This window comes from Epinephelus fuscoguttatus, linkage group LG16 (genome assembly GCF_011397635.1).
Source record: "Epinephelus fuscoguttatus linkage group LG16, E.fuscoguttatus.final_Chr_v1".
NCBI lineage: Eukaryota > Metazoa > Chordata > Actinopteri > Perciformes > Serranidae > Epinephelus > Epinephelus fuscoguttatus.
The window spans coordinates 36,552,982-36,571,206 of record NC_064767.1 but is presented as its reverse complement, the minus strand read 5'-3'; the positions used below and the strand labels follow the sequence as shown (position 1 = coordinate 36,571,206).

The 18,225-nt window shown below is 41.0% G+C and overlaps 1 protein-coding gene across 2 annotated transcripts in view; it reads right to left on the bottom strand.

Annotated features, from left to right (window-relative positions):
* The window catches only part of ttc27 (tetratricopeptide repeat domain 27), a 137,740-nt gene that overhangs the window by 14,938 nt on the left and 104,577 nt on the right, over nucleotides 1-18,225 (bottom strand). For both annotated transcript variants that reach the window (XM_049601182.1, XM_049601181.1), the window contains exons 13-18: nucleotides 14,325-14,552; nucleotides 11,038-11,136; nucleotides 10,626-10,678; nucleotides 9,306-9,471; nucleotides 1,441-1,638; nucleotides 1,138-1,249 (exon numbers count right to left, since the gene is read on the bottom strand). In XM_049601182.1, the coding sequence (XP_049457139.1) occupies nucleotides 1,138-1,249; nucleotides 1,441-1,638; nucleotides 9,306-9,471; nucleotides 10,626-10,678; nucleotides 11,038-11,136; nucleotides 14,325-14,552 (856 nt within the window). The remainder of the gene's footprint in view (nucleotides 1-1,137; nucleotides 1,250-1,440; nucleotides 1,639-9,305; nucleotides 9,472-10,625; nucleotides 10,679-11,037; nucleotides 11,137-14,324; nucleotides 14,553-18,225) is intronic.

Sequence of the window (18,225 nt, the reverse complement as noted above, 5' to 3'; positions counted from 1 at the left end):
CAAGAAGGAGAGTGATGGAGTGCTGCAGCAGATGACCTGGCCTCCACAGTCACCGGACCTGAACCTAATCGAGATGGTTTGGGGTGAGCTGGACCGCAGAGTGAAGGCAAAGGGGCCAACAAGTGCTAAACACCTCTGGGAACTCCTTCAAGACTGCTGGAAAACCATTTCAGGTGACTACCTCTTGAAGCTCATGGAGAGAATGCCAAGAGTGTGCAAAGCAGTAATCAGAGCAAAGGGTGGCTATTTTGAAGAAACTAGAATATAAAACATGTTTTCAGTTATTTCACCTTTTTTTGTTAAGTACATAACTCCACATGTGTTCATTCATAGTTTTGATGCCTTCAGTGAGAATCTACAATGTAAATAGTCATGAAAATAAAGAAAACGCATTGAATGAGAAGGTGTGTCCAAACTTTTGGCCTGTACTGTATATATATATATATATATGTATAAGTTGCTGTCTTTTAATGGCTTTTCTTAGTTACACTTATTTAGTTCTGTGACTGTTCTGCCTTTTTGCGGGGTTTACCAGAGCTTTGTGTATATGCTATAGCCCAAACCTGAATACTCTGCTATACCTAATTGTGAGAAAACAAGCGCAAATTTGCAGTAGCTGCGACCAGATTTGCTACTATCACGTCATTAATGGATGAATCATGGTTGTTCTCTCTGGCATAGTTACTTGTGGTCTCTAATTGCAGCATGTAAATTCTGAGCATTTTTGGTCAAGGACTTTTTGAGTTATTCACAAAAAGATTTGAATCAGTTAGTATAGCGCCAACTATGGACGAATTGTGGGCATTCTTTCTGGTATAGTTACTCATGGTCTCTAGTTGCAGTATGCAAATTTTGAGCATTTTTGGTCAAGAACTTTTTGAGTTATTCATGAAAAGCTTTGTGGACCGACTGACCAACCGACAGAGTGACCTATAGAGCTGCGGGTATTTTCTGGATTTGAAAATACAAAATACATGTATTTTATTTTGATACATTTGAGGGGTATTTTGTATCAAAATACATTTTGATGTATTTTTGCCCATCTCTGTCTGTAGCAGAGTATCAAAGATCATACATAAACGTTCCCTGGAATTAAACACAAAGCTTTCTGTGCGGAAAGCTTGGTGGTGCTCTCACCTTCACCCATATTGATGGCTTTCTTGATCACCTCCTTGAAGAGAGCAGGTTCTTTCTCCCAGCCACCAGTCTGAACCTTGCAGCGATGAGCCTTGGACAAGAACTGCAGAGCCTGAAAAACCACACAATAACACCACCATCATAGTATGTAGCTACACAGAAGTCAAATGCAGTCATGGGTTTTGCTCATTTTGTGTTTTAAAGCTGACAACTCTCGGTCGATAGCGTGACATTTCATCTTATCAAATCAACCCGATCATTGCATGTCAGTACACTTTCAATGTTATCACTACTGGCACCAACCTTTTCGTTGTCCTCTGGGTCAGAGCTGTGTCCGTCTCCGTACAGCAGAGCATACTGCTGCCATATCTCAGAGTCACTGCTGTGGCGGGAACTGACCCGGCCCAGAAGCTCCTTCACTTTGGACCGCAGAGTCACTGCCTGCTCACCATGACTGTCCATCAAGTTTTCAACAACTGCCCGAACCAGGATTTGTAGAATCTGCAATGGAGAAAAACAAATGGTACAAACATCAGATTTGTGTTAACAAAAGAAAAATCACAATTGATGAAGTCTTAGTGTCATTATATGTGATGTCATTGGGTTTGAATTACACATGCGATCCTTTAATTACTGTGACTTCAAAGCAGTATTGCTCAGCACTGCCAAAGAACCCAGTGAGGGAGTGGCAGGAAGGAAAGTAACTGGGTTTATGGGAAATGTGGTTTTAATTTTCACAAACACTTGCACGCATGATGGCATAATTATCCCTATCATGGTCACCCTAGTTTATGGTAATTACACCAATCTACCACTGTTATCTACTAATGATACACTTGTGTTGAAAGAACAAGTCAACACACACACAGGGCAGAAAACTGGCACTGCTCTCTAAAGAGTTGAAACTATTCATTTAATATTTCTGGTTACACCTCAATCAGAGGTTAAATCAGGAGCCCACCATTCTTGCAATGAATTCAGATGGCCTATTTGACAGGAAACAATTCAGCATGTAATCCAGTGCAATTTTATTTCATTGATATCAACTCCACTGTCAACGGTTCACTCTGTTTACAACATGTCAGAGCTTGGTGAAGTTACTGCTAATCAGAGAACACACTGCTGTTGCTGCATAATACAAGTGTTCGGCTGATGAAACATGGGTTGTTTTTTGTTGTGAAGCATTCGTAGGAAGTGTGTTGTATTTGTCATCACAGTTAGCGCTGACCCTGATTTTTCATTTAAAAAATGCATCTACAAAACAAGTCATTTTCAGCACTTTCAACGACTACAATTATTCTGTTGTAATCTGGACACAGTTGCTGCTCATCAAGTGTTTGCCATAGTATTAAACTGCATGTGTGACCACTGTCAATCAACCAGGATGGAAATTGTAAGGATTACAACTTATAAGAAATGCTGATAACGGAGGGTGCCTTTAAACACAGAGATTCTCAAAAGCATGAGTGAGAGTCAATGCATAGGTTAAGTAGATGGGAGGGTGAATCCACCATTGTCACCCTTAAATACCAACCCTCTCTCTGAGAGGTCGCTCTTTCAAATTTTTCTCCCTCCCACCACCCCCTTGTCTTTTTTTAAAGGCAAAGTGAGTAAGATTTGGGGGAAATTAAGCCCCGTTTCCACCAAGCATGCAATACAGTTCAGTCTGGTACACATTTTGTGAAAAGTTTTAGATGGTACCAATAGAACCGGTCCTTATGGTCCCCAGTGTTGGTCACCCCTCTGTTAGGGAGCTAAAAACACTGCAGTTCGTTGTTTGGTCAATAGAGGATGGTCACCCTTACTCAAGGCTGAGTTGTGGCTGGTTTAGAAGCTTTTATGTGACCACTGACCATACCCTGGCAAGTTTTTCAAACATATTAGTCAACTATAAAATGAAAGGATACAGAGAGGATACAGCTTTTAAAGTGGAATGTTTACTTGTAATGTAACTCAATACATGAGGTGATGGTTTGAAACACACCTTAAATGTCAGTATGACAACTGCTACGGCAACATTAAACCCCTGTGCTCCCCTTAAAAGGACTAAATGCTCAAACCCCCTATTTTTTAATATTCCATAGAGAGAATCTCTCTCCAGCCTGTTCTTTTTGTTCTATAAAATGTTGGTGTGCAACCTCATTCTGTGGACAATAAACAAGGGGCGGACTTCCATCTGTGTCAAAGGTGGAGAGGAAATACAGCGAGTGCTGGACGGAGAAGTGAGTGACAACAATCCCACCCACTTTTAAGAGTACTGTCTAAGGTGGAAATATGAAACAGATCCAGGGTCTAGGTACATGTCTGGGTTACTTTTGGTTCCAATTTGGAAAGTGTTTGATGGAAACAGGGCTTTAGTGGCATCTGCAGATTGCAACCAGCTGAAACTTCTCCTGGTTAGAATTCCTTCAGTGTTCATTGTTCAGGAGGTTTCTACAGGAGTCTCTTCTTCTCCAAAACAAACACACCAGGCGATTTAAACTGGTAAAAACACTTACTAAAGCAAAACTGTATTTTCCGATGCTCTCATCAAGGAGGGGCTGCTTACTATGTTGGCCGATGTAAAAATACGAATGTCCCTATCTAGAGCCAGTGTTTGGTTTGTCCGTTCTGGGCTACTATAGAAACATGGTGGTGCAACATGGCAATCTCCATAGACAAGGACCCACTCCCTTTGTCGATATAAACAGCTCATTCTGAGGTAACCAAAACAAGATTCTGATTTTCAAGTGATTATACACTAAAGAAAACATATTCATTACATTATATTTTATTTCTGCCAATATACGCCTCTAAATCCTACATACTGGACCTTTAGAATATTATCCGTTCCAGCGGAGATCTGCTGTCAATAAGATCTCCAACTTCCACCGGTAACAGAGGAATCACCTGTGGGGCCTCTTTGGTGAGTGACTGAGAGCCCTTTTACTGCAGTGACAATTAAGGTAAATCAACTGGAAGGCTATAAAGCACACTTACTTTGTAATGTCATGTCAGACGTCATGCAAGATGATGCAGAGGAGTTTTTACTACCCCCTCCTGCACATCTCTTCACACCTGAACACAGGCTGCCCGAAACTTGCTTCTCAAAGAGTGACAGGGGTGGGGATATATTCTATGTTTTTGACACAGAGGAGACAAATGGTACAGGTGCAAAGACCAACACACACACTGTAATATCTGCCAGAGTGTCTCTGATGTCAGTCTGTTTGATGTGACATTTCCTGTGATGAGAGTAAGACTAAATCCATAAATAGAACTCTGTCTGATGTACCCCTATGCTGTCCATCACTGTGAAGAAATGTGAAAGCTGAATGAATGACTTTTCTGATTCCTGCTAGATCCAGTTAAAGTGTGAAATTAAGAGGACTGGTAATAACCTCTCTGTTGAGGAAAAAAGGGAGAATAACACAAATGACAGGCCTGAATTTTCTATGAAGCTCATTTTGAAGTTTACTTTTAGATCACGACAATGACAAAGAGGAAAAACTCAATTTTTTTCCAATGGATTTTTTGTAAAGTGCCTACAGTATGTGTGAATGTGTGTGTGTGTGTGTGTGTGTGTGTGTGTGTGTGTGTGTGTGGGTGTGTGGGTGTGTGTGTGTGCGTGTGCTTTTGTATCCCATTTAATCCCATGAAGCATAGAGCTGGGCCATGTGACCCGCATCTCCTTTGAAATCTATCAGCCAGTCAAAGCACTTCTGTCACCAGCCCTTAGTCTACACATTCCATAGAGAGGAGTTCATGGTGGTCCCTGTCATAATCTCTTCTTTACTACTGCTCCAGCTCTGCTGCTGTGGGCTTAAAACAACCACAGGGGAAAAAATATGAAATAGAATAAGGCAGAAATGCAGCTTCTAAAAATGTGCCTGAGATCTGATTATATGTTAAAAGAAGGGAAGTGTCACCACTATTCCTACAAGGTGTGAGATGGATGGTAGTAAAAATAGAAGGGTAAAAATGGAATAGTCTTTTGAAGTAAAGAGACTACTTTTATGTGACGTTTTGACAGGTCTGTTTTACTGAGGAAGGCAGGGGAGAGGGGCCAGTGGTATATTTAATTAAAGCTGCACTACAGAAGGAGAAAATAGTGATGTAGAACAACATTTTGCTATAAATATACACTTTGATTTGGCACAAGATATCCAACACTAGAATGGTTGGTATAATTGCACCACAGTGTTCTTATTTACAGAAAAACATTTTAAATCTGTTACCTCAATATGTCATCTGACAGTCAATGTTCACCGTTTGTTGGGTTAGCTTGAAAATGTCAGAATGCAACCCATCCAGCTGACACTGGGTGACAGGCGGAGTACACCCTGGACAGGTCGCCAGACTATTACAGGGCTAACATAGAGAGACAGACAGACAGACAACCATTCACACTCACATTCACACCTACGGACAATTCAGAGTCATCAATTAAGCTAACCAGCATGTCTCTGGACTGTGGGGGGAAGCAGGAGTACCCGAAGAAAACCCACGCTCACACAGGAAGAACATGCAAACGCCGCACAGAAGGGCTCCCACACCCATGGCCTATTTCCTGTTAAGCGCCTCCTTGGTGAGATTTTCATTTATGAGAGAAATCTGTATTTCTGTCCCACAAGTTCTTAAACCAAATATACTGTTGACAGACTCCTGGATATGACCTGGATAAGTGCGCCAAATTTTAAGTCAATCAGTCTTATGGTGTGAGGAGCTTGGCCTTTAAAAGACTCCGTTTTTTGGGTGTTAATTACAGTGCCACCATCTGGACAACTGGATTTATATTTTTGGGGAAGCATGTGCATATCATTTCCAGTTACTGGGCCAAGTGTTTTGAGCCGTGGTTTTGAGTCGCAGTGGAAGACGACATAAAAATACTAAATCGGAACAAACCAACAGGGTTCTACCCCTTCAGGGCTTGGACCCCTAAAAAATAAACCCTGCATCTACCTCAATTATAAATGACTTTATTTTACCAATACATTTTGATGATGTTGCAATAGCTGAAGGTTGAATTGTGTTAAAGCTAGCTGTAGTCTATGCTAGGTTTGCAATATTGAGCAAAGAATATGACCGAAACCTTTTCGATTGTAAATCAGGGTTCATCTGGAGTTCCAAGATTGTCTTTTGTGGCTGCAGTAAAAGCATCCATCAGATATTTCTATTGAAAAAACATGAAGATAATCTTGTCTCTGTGAACACTGAATTTCAGTGATGTTAAGTATAGCTTGAGTCACAAATTTTCAAAGGTTGAATATGACTGAGAAATCCCAAACTGTATGTCTGTAAGTGGGATTGATTTACTATGTCGATAGCCGAGAAGTTTTTCTATATTTCGTGCAGGGTCAAGTCAGAGAGTTGTGCTAGTTCGGCTCCAACCTGAAAAGGGGATATCCTATAGCTTATGAATTTTAGTAAGACCTATGTCAAGAGAATGCCAGGACTTTCAATTTCTCATCCGATCAAGCCCTGCAAGCCTTTAATGAAATGCTAAATAGTAAAGTTTAAAGTTTGGTTCAGCGAGGCCTCCCAATTGGCTGCTGAAGGGCGATTAAGCTGATTCTAGAGGCCCTATTCAAATTATCTTTAGTGCATTGCCTAAAGTGTATTGTGCAAATGCATTTAGGGCGTGTCCAACTCCACTTTGTTAGTTAAAATATGCATAACATGGGTTCAAAGTAAGGAACAAGAGGCAAACAAAAGTAGTTATTGTGACAGGCCCAGTACTGAAACCACAGGTTCAAGATAAAGCATATTAATCTTTGAAATACAGTAAATTTTTGTCAAATCCAAAACCAGCCACATGTACTCTCAGCAGTCTGTATTAATGTGTAATATTGTGCATTTGGCTTGTAAGAGCAGATTTTAAAAATGAGGAGAAGGAGGGAAACAGAGCAAAGCCAGATTCCACTAATTAATTATTTGCTTGGAACACAGAGGCTGCTGCTGACCCTCTCAACCTTTACATCTTGCACCCTAATTGATGTGACTGGTGGTGACACGCCCAGCATGTTCATGAACATGCTGGGTGAAAATTTGTCTAAAACAAGGCAGACAAAACAGGGACACACCAAAAGGAAGGAAATTTAATGTAAAATCATTTGCAGTCACATTCAGAAATGTGAACTTGTAGTAGTCTTTCTCCAGAAAACACAGGATGTCTTACTGAGTCACAGTTGTGATTTCAACCACTCCCAATTTAAATGCTACAAACTATGACACTAAAATTAATACAGGGCTCAAGCAGAGCATAAATAATCATGAAAATGCTACCGCTTGCTGTTTTGGTTAATTTTTCTACTTAGAATGTGTTGTGGTTGTGATGTTACTGAAGTGTGCTTAAAGGGGCAGTGTGTAAGATTTAGTGACATCTAGAAGTGAGTTTGCAGATTGCAACCAACTGAATACCCCTTCCCTTACCCCTCCCTTTCCAAGTGTGTCAAAGAACCTACGGTGGCCTTCAGATAACATAAAAACGCAAGAGGGACATATCTAGAGCCAGCATTTGGTTTGTCTGTTCTACGCTACTGTAGAAACATGGCGGACAGATGACTAGAAGAGGACCCGCTCCCTATGGAGATATGGGGGACTCAGTCTAAACTACTGAAAATATGATCCTTGGCCTCAGGTGATTATATGCTAATAAAAAGTATTATATCCAATTTCTGCAAATACCGTAAAACTTCAATTAGTAGCCCAGCCTATTATTTGCTTAAGTCATTAAACTAAACAGGCTTATATATGGGACAGGCATATATATGGCACAGACCTTTAATTCATTTCACACAAAACTGTTGCTCAGCGAAGATCAGGAAATACAATCAAATTGTTTGTTTGAACCAGTATGAATATTACTTGGATAAAAATTAGGCTTCCAGTAACATATCAATTACGAAACATTCACTTGATCAAGCTCTGACAGACAGGGCATCAGGGAGGATTATGGCACGTGGCATACTGACACAACACTACTGAATCCTGTTAAAACAATATCCATAACTTGGAAAAGTTTTTACGAAAAACCCCTTTGATTCTCTTGTTAGGTGAACAATTAAACTGTGGAGAATCTAACTGAGTTAACAATGTGTAGCATTGCCATGTTGACAAAAGTTTAACATATTTATTTGTATGTTCAATCGAAGAAGTGGGTAACCAACAACCCATTTCAATACATCCCAAAAACTTCTTTAAAAATGAACTGATTGGCAACCAGACCGGGCTTCTTACTGAGACAGGCCTTTATTTGTCAAAATGTGTAGCCACACCGGGCTGGTAAAAGAGACTGGGAGTTTGACTGGGACTAAGCTGGGACTAGATCAGCATTAAAGAAGTATTTCACTGCTTCAAAGATGGTCTTTTCATACAACTGGGCTGTCTGTACAGTAGAAAGACGCAAATACTTCTGTGCGACATAACCACAGAAAACAGAGGGGAAAAAAAACATGGTATTTGTTCTTCCACAAGAGGTAAAAAAATACCTAACCGAATGCCCTGCAACGCAGTGTAATGCAAGCTTGGCTGTTTTTTTCACAGGAAACAATATGGTGGCCAAAAGGTAACAAATGATCTCTAATTACAGTTAAAATGTAAATCAAAATATGTAACAGAATCTAGGTTCATATTTTATTCATATTTCAAAGAAAAAAGAAAAGCACAAGAATGTGGAGACATAAGCCCTGTTTTCACAGTCGAGATGTAGTACCCTTTGAACTAGTATGTAACCTGTACGGACATGTACCGCAACGGGACAGAAATTAGTGGTTCTATTGGTACCATCTACAACTTCTGACAATGGAAACGCATAAATAACCATTCTGTTTGACAAAACTGAACTGAACTGGACTGGACTGGACTGCTGGGTGGGAATGATGAATATAATTTTTATTCTTTTTTTTTTTTTAAATTTCATATACTTTATTAATCCCCAAGGGAAAAAAGGCCTGTGTACGGCATTGCAGGGATTACTTCACAGCAGTGTCAAAAAGTACAAGTTCATGAAAGTAGAATGAAATCTGAACATTAGCTGCTGTTTGGCTGTAAGGAGAAAAAAATCAGACATCATTCACTGTGACATCCTTTTGAGTCACAGTTGTATGATACATTCATTCCTTGCAATACATACTATCAGAGAGTTAAGTATAATGGCACCTGAGATGATGTTAAGTGCACTTCTTTACCTGGATGTCCTTGTAGTTTTCCCTGAGGTCCATCAACCGATGGTAGGCCCTGATGGCTTCAGCAAACTCCCCGATGTCAATGCTCACAACGATGAAGTTCTCCCAGATCTGCCAGTGTTCGAAGTTACACTTTAGGGCTTCCTGCAGGGTACGAAAGGCTTTGTTTCTGCCAATGATGGTGACAGGAAGAGAAGAGCGAGCAAGTTAGCAGTGAAAAAATTGCTGTGCCAAATCCATTAACAACCGTTACAATAACATTAATTCTAACATTTGGTGAAGGATTGAAAAGTTAATACAATGTTGCTGCCAGACACACACAAACACACACACACAAGTTAAAAGTTAAAAAGTGCTTCTGCTGAATTGGCAGTGGTGCTAACCAGGTATTATTAGAAGCTTTCCTGCTTTGCTTTTCAATTTCAGGCCTGAAAGCACGAGTCTGGTGTAAACAAAGGCTCAGAGACACTCAGGATTTATTTTGTTCCTCTCTGCTTTCACTGCCTTCTCTCTGATGGGAAATAAACACAGCACGAGGAGCCATGTCTGTGTGAACATGACCATGCCTTTCCAGAGCCAGAGCCATAAAGAACTCAGGCTTAAAGAACGTTACTTTGTCGCATACATACCCGTGATTTAGCACCTTCAGGTATACCAAAAAATAACGTTGCCATAAAAAAACATTTCAATTTGTTCTGTACAGTTTGCAGCATTTCTTTACTTGCTTATGCAGTTCATTTCTTCATGCTGTTTATGCATTAAGATATATTTAACCTTGAATATTTAATTTTACAGAGAAATTTGTCAAGGACTGTCAGTATAGTCTAACAGACTCCACAGACCAGATCTCAGTCCATCTTAAAGAGGTGGTGGAACAGGAGATTCACAGCATGCCAACAAATGTGCAGCAAGTGTGTAAGACATCATGTTAATAATCAGAAGATTCAAGATCTTTTTTTTTTTTTCCCTTAAGGTTTTTTTCCTGGCTTTTTGCCTTTAATTGACAGGAGAGAGTGAAATGGGGGAGTGAGAGAGTGGGGGGATGACATGCAGCAAATGGTTGTGAGCCTGAGTCGAACCCGCGACCGCTGCAGTGAGGCATCATGTCTGTATATGGGGCGCCGGCACTATCCACTACGCTATCGACACCTCAATTCAAGATTTTTTTTAAGAGACTGTTTTCAGCACCTCTTTGGGTCAATGCCACATACTATATAGGCTGTCTCTGGGCAAAACAGTACCGAGTACTACCAATGCAAATACCTTAACACAGGCTGCTCTTACAGCTTTTGCTGTACACTCCACATTCATACTCTTACTCACTTCTTCTGGAGGCGAATATAGGCTGTAGAGAGGTTGTTCCACGCTTCTGCATTCTGAAAAGAGGAGGGGGTTAGAAATTAAAAAAGGAAAGGAGATAGTAAGAAGGGTAGAGAATATTAATAAATAATAATAGTATGGAACATATAGAAGAAAATGCAGTTTTTAAAATACACAATTATGCACAAAGGCTGTCAAAAGGTGCAGGGCTGGTGTGAAGAAAGAGCACTGGTGTTGCAAATTCTGCTGTGTGGTGTGTGTGTGTGTGTGTGTGTGTTCTAGACAAGGACTGTGAATGAAGGAAGAGGAGTTACAGTGAGAGACTGGTGGGATTGTTATTCTCTCCATGCACAAACTTGTACTTTTCCACATTATGATGTAGTCAGTGACATTTTGCGTGTGTGTAGGTACTTACATCTGGCTCTAGTCCCACACACCTCTGGAAAGCCTTGGCAGCTCCCTCATAGCCCTCCAGGGCAAAGTAGGCACAGCCGAGGGAAAACCACACGCCGAGCTGTCCAAACACACACGCAGGGACACACATGACACAAATAGGGTGAAACAATACAAGTGAATCCATGTATTATCTATACGCAGAGATATTTCAAAAAGACACTCTAAAAGCTGTTTGCTAGCAAAAGTCAGGGATTATTTAAATCCTGTGTCTGTCTGGAGTGATGACAGTGCACATCCTCAAAATTAACACAATGTGTCTCCAGGATGTAATACTGTACGCACATGAACTGTCAGAGCAGCATTGGCAGAACAAGAGAAACATACTGGACTGTTTTAATCATGCTTTTTAAGTGTATAGCAACACCATGATTTGTGGAAGTGGGATGTGAGGATTCTTAAAATAACATCTGAACAGATGTGAAGCCCTGACTATATCTGACAGCTGTTTAATGAAAACTGTTGTCTTGTTTTTCCTTCCTCTAGGTTTGACTATTGATGTTTTTAATTTATTTCTGTAGTTTGAGGGTGACAGGTTTGCTCAGCTGATTTATATACAGCAGCAAACTGATATGAAATTAAAGTTGAACTATGAACAGAAATTACAAACAGCTGGTGATGCATTTTAACAGGCTACTCCTACATAATTAAAACACTTGGAGACTTAAGGCAGATTTATACTTGTGTGTCAGCTCTGTGCAGAGTGTACGCCACAGCCTACGCACATGGCCTACACCGTTGTGAGCGTTTATACTTGTGCTGTAGTGTCTGTGGTCTCTGTAAATCCACACAACTATGCATATGGATAAAATCCTCACCTGTTACTTAGCATTTATGCTACATATTTTACATTGTGCGCTACTTATTTTATATTGTGTGTTATTTATTGTCTTGTGTTACGCAACAATCCTGTTGCATAAATGTTGTTTGCTATGCAAACGCAATTACTTATCTGTATTTCTTATCTGCACCTTAGAAGTAGCCCCCGTAATTTTATTGTATATGTAGCATCCCTTTGTTCCTGTGCAATGACAATAAAGGCTTTCTATTTTATTCTATTCTATTCTATGTTGCCCTGTAGCGAAAACACTAGTTGACTGTGGGGTTTCTTTGAGTGCTGTAAAGTTCAGCTGAGTCAAAACACCCCCAAAACACACATTAAACATGGCTTGATAGGGACAATTTCAATTACAAATATACAACTCGGCTTCACTATAACTCGCAGGATTAACAGACAAAGCACTTGTCTTTTGCTGGACACATTTTCCCCACAAATACAACATGCTACTGTTAGTAGCACGAGTCTATGGCTTTTTAAATGGTATAAATTAGCCTAGTGGCTGGCGTAATTTTCCTCTACTCATATGAAGTCAGTAACAACAGCAACATTCAACAAAGGTAACATTACAAACTCAGTTCCACTACAGCTCACAAGGTCCACTGACAAAACAACTGTCAGTTTCCAAATAATTACAACATGCTAATGTTATTAGCACAAGCCTATGGCATTTTAAATTGTATAAATTAGCCTAGCGACTAGTGGAGATTTCCTCTGCTCATATGACTTAAAATGCTTTTTTGTGGGGGCTTTATTGTCTTAACAATTTATTGTTTCCAATCTGTGACATTAAAGTAAGTATTAGTTTTTACTGAGGGGAATGGTTTTCAACTTACCACAAAAAGACTGCAGTCTGCATTGCCCCATGTAATTACATTTTTGGGGAGGTGCACTTCAGGCTACCGCATATGTTAGAGCATAGGCTCTGCATCAATACAGAGCCTAGGTCGTAGGTACAGCATCAATTCGATGCAGAAGTATAAATCTCATTGAAGAATAAGCTGATATAGGGTTCTGACAAAATTTTAATAAATTGGAATTAAATCCAACAGGATGTGAGTATTTCTGTGACTGAAGGCTGCTGGAAACTGTCGAGAAACTGTCCAACTTGACTGCTGTTTTCTGTCACCACCCCCTGCTGCTGCAACCTGATCTCATTCATTTTCCAGATGAGGTGCAGTTCATCTCAAACGAGTCTATTATAATGAACTGAGGCTGCTACACTGACCACGGAAGCTGCGATCACTTGCATGAGCATTGTGCTGCTCATCTCTATTTTTACTTGGCTGGTCTAACTTTTTCTCAATGCACTGCTGCTATGTGGCAATACAACTGATAAAAACTACACAGAGCTGTAAAAAAAACAAGTACAAAACAAGTACAATCTGTTTAAAATAAATATTTCTCTTTAACAGAGAGACACGGCAGAGCAACATAGTGGGAGTCTTTACATGAAAAATAATCAATGAATGCATTCGTGATGCTGTAGTTTAAATGATCCAGTTAATGAATTCAGTACCAGTAAATATAATGGACACCTCCAAAGCCTGCACAACCAGCTGCATTATCACTTGTAAAAACTCAATACGCACACGGAGGCTGGCAGCAAACACACGCTACAGAGATAGAGTCTGTGAGGCAGGTAAAAATCCCTGCTCTGCCCTGCTTTCATAGCATGTTGCATCCATGTCCCATGTATTTCAGCTGCAAGAGCTCACAGCAATGCTATCAGCTCTGTTAGGCTCTACTTGAGACTGCTTTGACAAAATCCTACTGTCAGCATGCTAACAAGCTCAAATTAACCTCAAGTCACTTCTTATGTTGGGAGTTACATGTTACCATTATGCCACTACTTCTGGTGGTAAATGGAAAAGTAACTAATCACTTTTTCAAACAAAATAATGCCATTACAGATACTGGAAGTTTAATGGGCATGTTTCTTGTAACTTTTGTCTTGATCATAGCAGATAAATGCAGCATATTCCCTGTTATCACCCAATTACACTGTCACTGCACACAGTGGCCAACAGTCCAGGCAATTTGACTTTCATTAAAAGGCTGACAAGGCTAAAATAAATAAGCCAATCAAAACATACTATGTTTTATTGTTTCGCTACTTTCTCTTCATCACAGTGATAATGGGTACAATTATAAAAGAATGAAAACTGTCAGTTGTCTTGTCCCACACTTTGTCATATCAATACTAAAATAACGTCTGTTCATTAATAAGAGAATCTGAACAGAAATCCCTACTATCCCTAGTAACTAATTATTTTCATATGCATTAAGTGGCAATGTCATTCAATTACATTTGAGAAAAGTAACTGGTAAATGTAACTTATGACCAATTTTAAGTAACTTGCACAACACTGGTCACTTAATGCATCCTAAGAGGACTGCATTGCTTGTACCTGCATAGTGTTGATTTTGACTGAGTGCTCAAAGCAGTCCACGCACTGCTGGAACTCCTTGTTGCGAAGGTGCAGCAGGGCTTTGGAGCGCATGGCTCTGGCACTGCGTTGGCCCGAAAGCTCCCATGCTCGGTCATAGTACTGATGGTCCCTCAGTATGTCTCCCAGGAGGCAGTACAGACTGGGCGTCTCCTTCTTCTCCAACTCGTGGCGAACGATTTCCTCAGCCTGACCAAATGGATTGGAAAGGAGAGGGAAGGTAAAAGTGGTGGAAGAGGAGAGAAAACAGCAAAGAAACAAATGAGTGATAGAGTGGAGAGGTGGAAACCTGGAGCAGTGCTGGCTATGAAGTGAAAACAGAATAAATCAGGATTTTGACAGGGACTTTGCTTCAGTGTCTTGGTTTAAGAGAAAATAAAAATAAAAATCAGGTATTGTAAAGTCAAGCAGAGTCAAAAATAGAATAGAAAACATTCTAAAATTAAAATAAAATATGAAAAATATTGTAAAAACGCAAAATAAACCTGCTTCAAAATCAATGAGCTACACAGTGTTTTGCAGGTGCAAATATAGTTAAAAACAAAAAAGTTCACAGTATAAAGTACAGAGAATGTAATACATTTTGATAGATGTGGAAACTTGACCTTAATGTTACGTATAGTATCTATAGGGTGAGCTCAGTCTGTGAGGGGGGTTCTGGGTCTTGCTGATGAGGCAGCTGCAGATGGGAAGAAACTGTTTTCTGTGTCCAGGTTGCAAAGGGTCGGCCACAATCTTTCCTGCTCTCCTGAGGTCCTGGCGGTGTACAGGTCTTAGAGCTGAAGTACGTTCTCTGCAGGGTGAATTATAACCTGCATTCTGTCCTTGTCCTTGGCAGTGGCAGCAGCGTGCTAGATGGTGATGGAGGAAGTGAGGATGGACTCAGTAATGGTGGTGTAGAAGTGCACCATCACTGTCTTTAGCAGGTTGAACTTCTGTGTGACAAGGGCGCTGATGTTTAGCTCCTACATAAGGTAATGGATGATGGTGGTGCCCAAGGACTCCGCATTGTCAACTGGTTAGTCACAAAAGTGACAGGGGTTGGTGGGGCTGTGTTCATCCTAAAATCCACAACCATCTCCACTGTTTTTAGAGCAGTCAGCTTTTGTTCAGTCCATCCAGGTCACCAGATGGTTCCTCACCCTACCTGTAGGGTGACTTATCCTAATTTAACAAAAGGGACCTACATGTAATATTTTTAGATCTTGCAAATGCGTTTGGTTCAGTACCGCACAGCCTCATTTGGAGTGCGTTTGACTACTTCAGAGTGCCACAGGTAGTTGTTAACTTAGTGAAAGCATATTTTCAGGATATTAGGTTGTGTCTAAGTACAGCAGGTTTCACAACAGGTTGGCAGAGGCTAGAAATAGGCATCATGGCAAGGTGTACAATTTCTCCGTTAGCATTTACTATGGCAATGGAAGTAATCATCAGGGCTTCTAAGTGGGTGGTAGGTGGGGAGAGACGGCAGAATGGGTTGCATCTTCCACCAGTTAGGGCTTACATGGATGACATGACACTGGTGACCACAACAATGCCATGTACAAAGAGGCTACTAGAGAAGGTAAATAAGAACCTCAAGTGGGCCAGCATGAAGATCAAGCCTAGTAAGTCTAGAAGCATCTCGATACGTAGAGGGAAGTTAAGTGATAGGAAGTTTGTCATAGATGATGAGGACATCCCAACAATTAGGGAAAAGTCAGTAAAGAGCTTAGGTAGGTTGTACAATGTAGAGTTGAATGATAAGGAACAGGTGGTGAAATTTAGAAAAGATATGGCTGCAGGATTGGATAGAATAGATAAATCAGAACTTCCAGGAAAGTTGAAGTTGTGGTGTTTGCAATTTGGGCTATATCCTAGGTTAATGTGGCCACTGTCAGTTTATGAAATTCCAATATCCATTGTGGAGAGAATTGAAAGGTCAGTTAGCACCTATATTAGGAAGTGGTTAGGTGCTCCTAGGTGCCTAAGTAGTGTTGCATTGTATGGAAAAGGGATACTTCAGCTGCCAGCATCTAGTTTAACAGAGGAATTTAAATGTACCAAGGTCATGACAGAGCTCTTGTTATCTGGGAGTAAGGACGTGGTAGTTGGGAGTGTGGTTCCAAATCTAACCAAGGGGAGGAGGTGGAACCCAAGATCGGCAGTTCAGGAGGCAGAGGCAGCTCTTAGGCATGCAGAGATTGTAGGTAATGTTTAGTTTGGCCGGGGAGGCCTGGGGCTTGGCTCAGGTAAACCGGTATGGAATACAGCAGGCCTCAAAGATAAAAGAAAGCTGGCTGTAGAACAGATACGCAGACAGGAAGAAATAGTAAGGGGTGCAAAGGTAGTGGCCCAGGCTAAACAGGGACAGTGGTTGAATTGGGAAAGTGTAGAGAAGAGGAAGCTTAGTTGGAGGGACCTGTGGAGTATGGAGGAGAATCGTATTAGATTACTGGTAGGGGCTACATACGATGTCTTACCAACCCCCCAGAACCTAAAACTGTGGGTAAATGAGGACCCATCATGCCCATTGTGTTCACATACCGCAACTTTAAAGCATATTTTGTCAGGCTGCAAAGTTAGCTTGTCACAAGGCCGATATACATGGCGACATAATCAGGTGTTGAAATGTTTAGCTGCAGGCATCGAAGGGAAACGAAGACAGGTGAATTCAGAAGGTGTTAAGGATAGGAGCTTAGTAATTCAGTTTGTCCGTGAGGGAGAGAAATACAGAAGGGATAAGTTAGTGAGGAGGCAAGGGTGTGGCCGCCTTGAAGGTGCTTGTGATTGGGAAATGCAAGTAGATTTAGGGGGAAAGCTTGTTGTTCCTCAGGAAATAGTCTGTACCAGGCAGAGGCCTGACTTAGTGTTGTGGTCAGTGAGTCAACAGATAGTTTATTTCATTGAGCTGACAGTTCCTTGGGAAGACTCAGTGGAAGAAGCCTATGAAAGAAAAAAGCTTAGATATGCAGACTTAGGAGCGGAAGCTGAGCAGCGAGGATGGAAGACTAGGATTTGTCCAGTGGAAGTGGGGTGTAGGGGATTCATAGCAAGATCAACTGTCTCACTCCTGGGGGAACTCGGAGTGCGGGGACAGAGTTTGAGGAAGACAGTGAGGGAAATGTCAGATGAAGCAATTAAATGCAGCCAGTTTATCTATTACAGAAGAAATAATGTCAGCTGGGGCCAGCAGGGGGAACTACTAAGCAGGGCACATAACTCCTTGAGATCAGGTGGAGAGATCCACTTCCTGTCAGGAGAAATCCAGGAAGAGGAAGTATTTAAGTGTGGGAGTGTGGCCTATTGGAATCCATTTTGTTTGAGGCCATGCGGCAAGGTGAGTGTGCTTGCTGATCCTGTAAGTCCAGTTAGCTCCTTTAACTTTAGCTTATACTGTAGTTATGCTATGTAGTGTGTGAAATAGAGTATGGTGAATGTGCTAGGAAAGCTAGTATCAGCATTGCTTCTACCTGGAGCTTGCATGTATGGAGCCTGGGTTTGGTTGAAGATGGCAGTGCTGTTTGGGCTGAGAAAGCCATGTGTAAGTAAGGAGGAAGTCCAGGAAGAGGAAGGTTATTTAAGTGTGGGAGTGGCCTATCTGAATCCATTTTGTTTGAGACCATGCTGCAAAGTGAGTGTGTTTGCTGATCCTGTGAGTTCATTTATCTCCTTTAACTTTAGCTTACATTGTAGTTATGCTATGTAGCGTGTGAAATAGAGTATGGTGAATGTGCTAGTAAAGGTAGTATCAGCATTGCTTCTGCCTGGAGCTTGCATAAACGGAGCCTGGGTTTGGTTGAAGGTGGCAGTGCTGTTTGGGCTGAGATCACTGTCTAGCCTCCTGGAGGTGTCATTGTTGTGAGGGCTCGTCTTGGGGAGG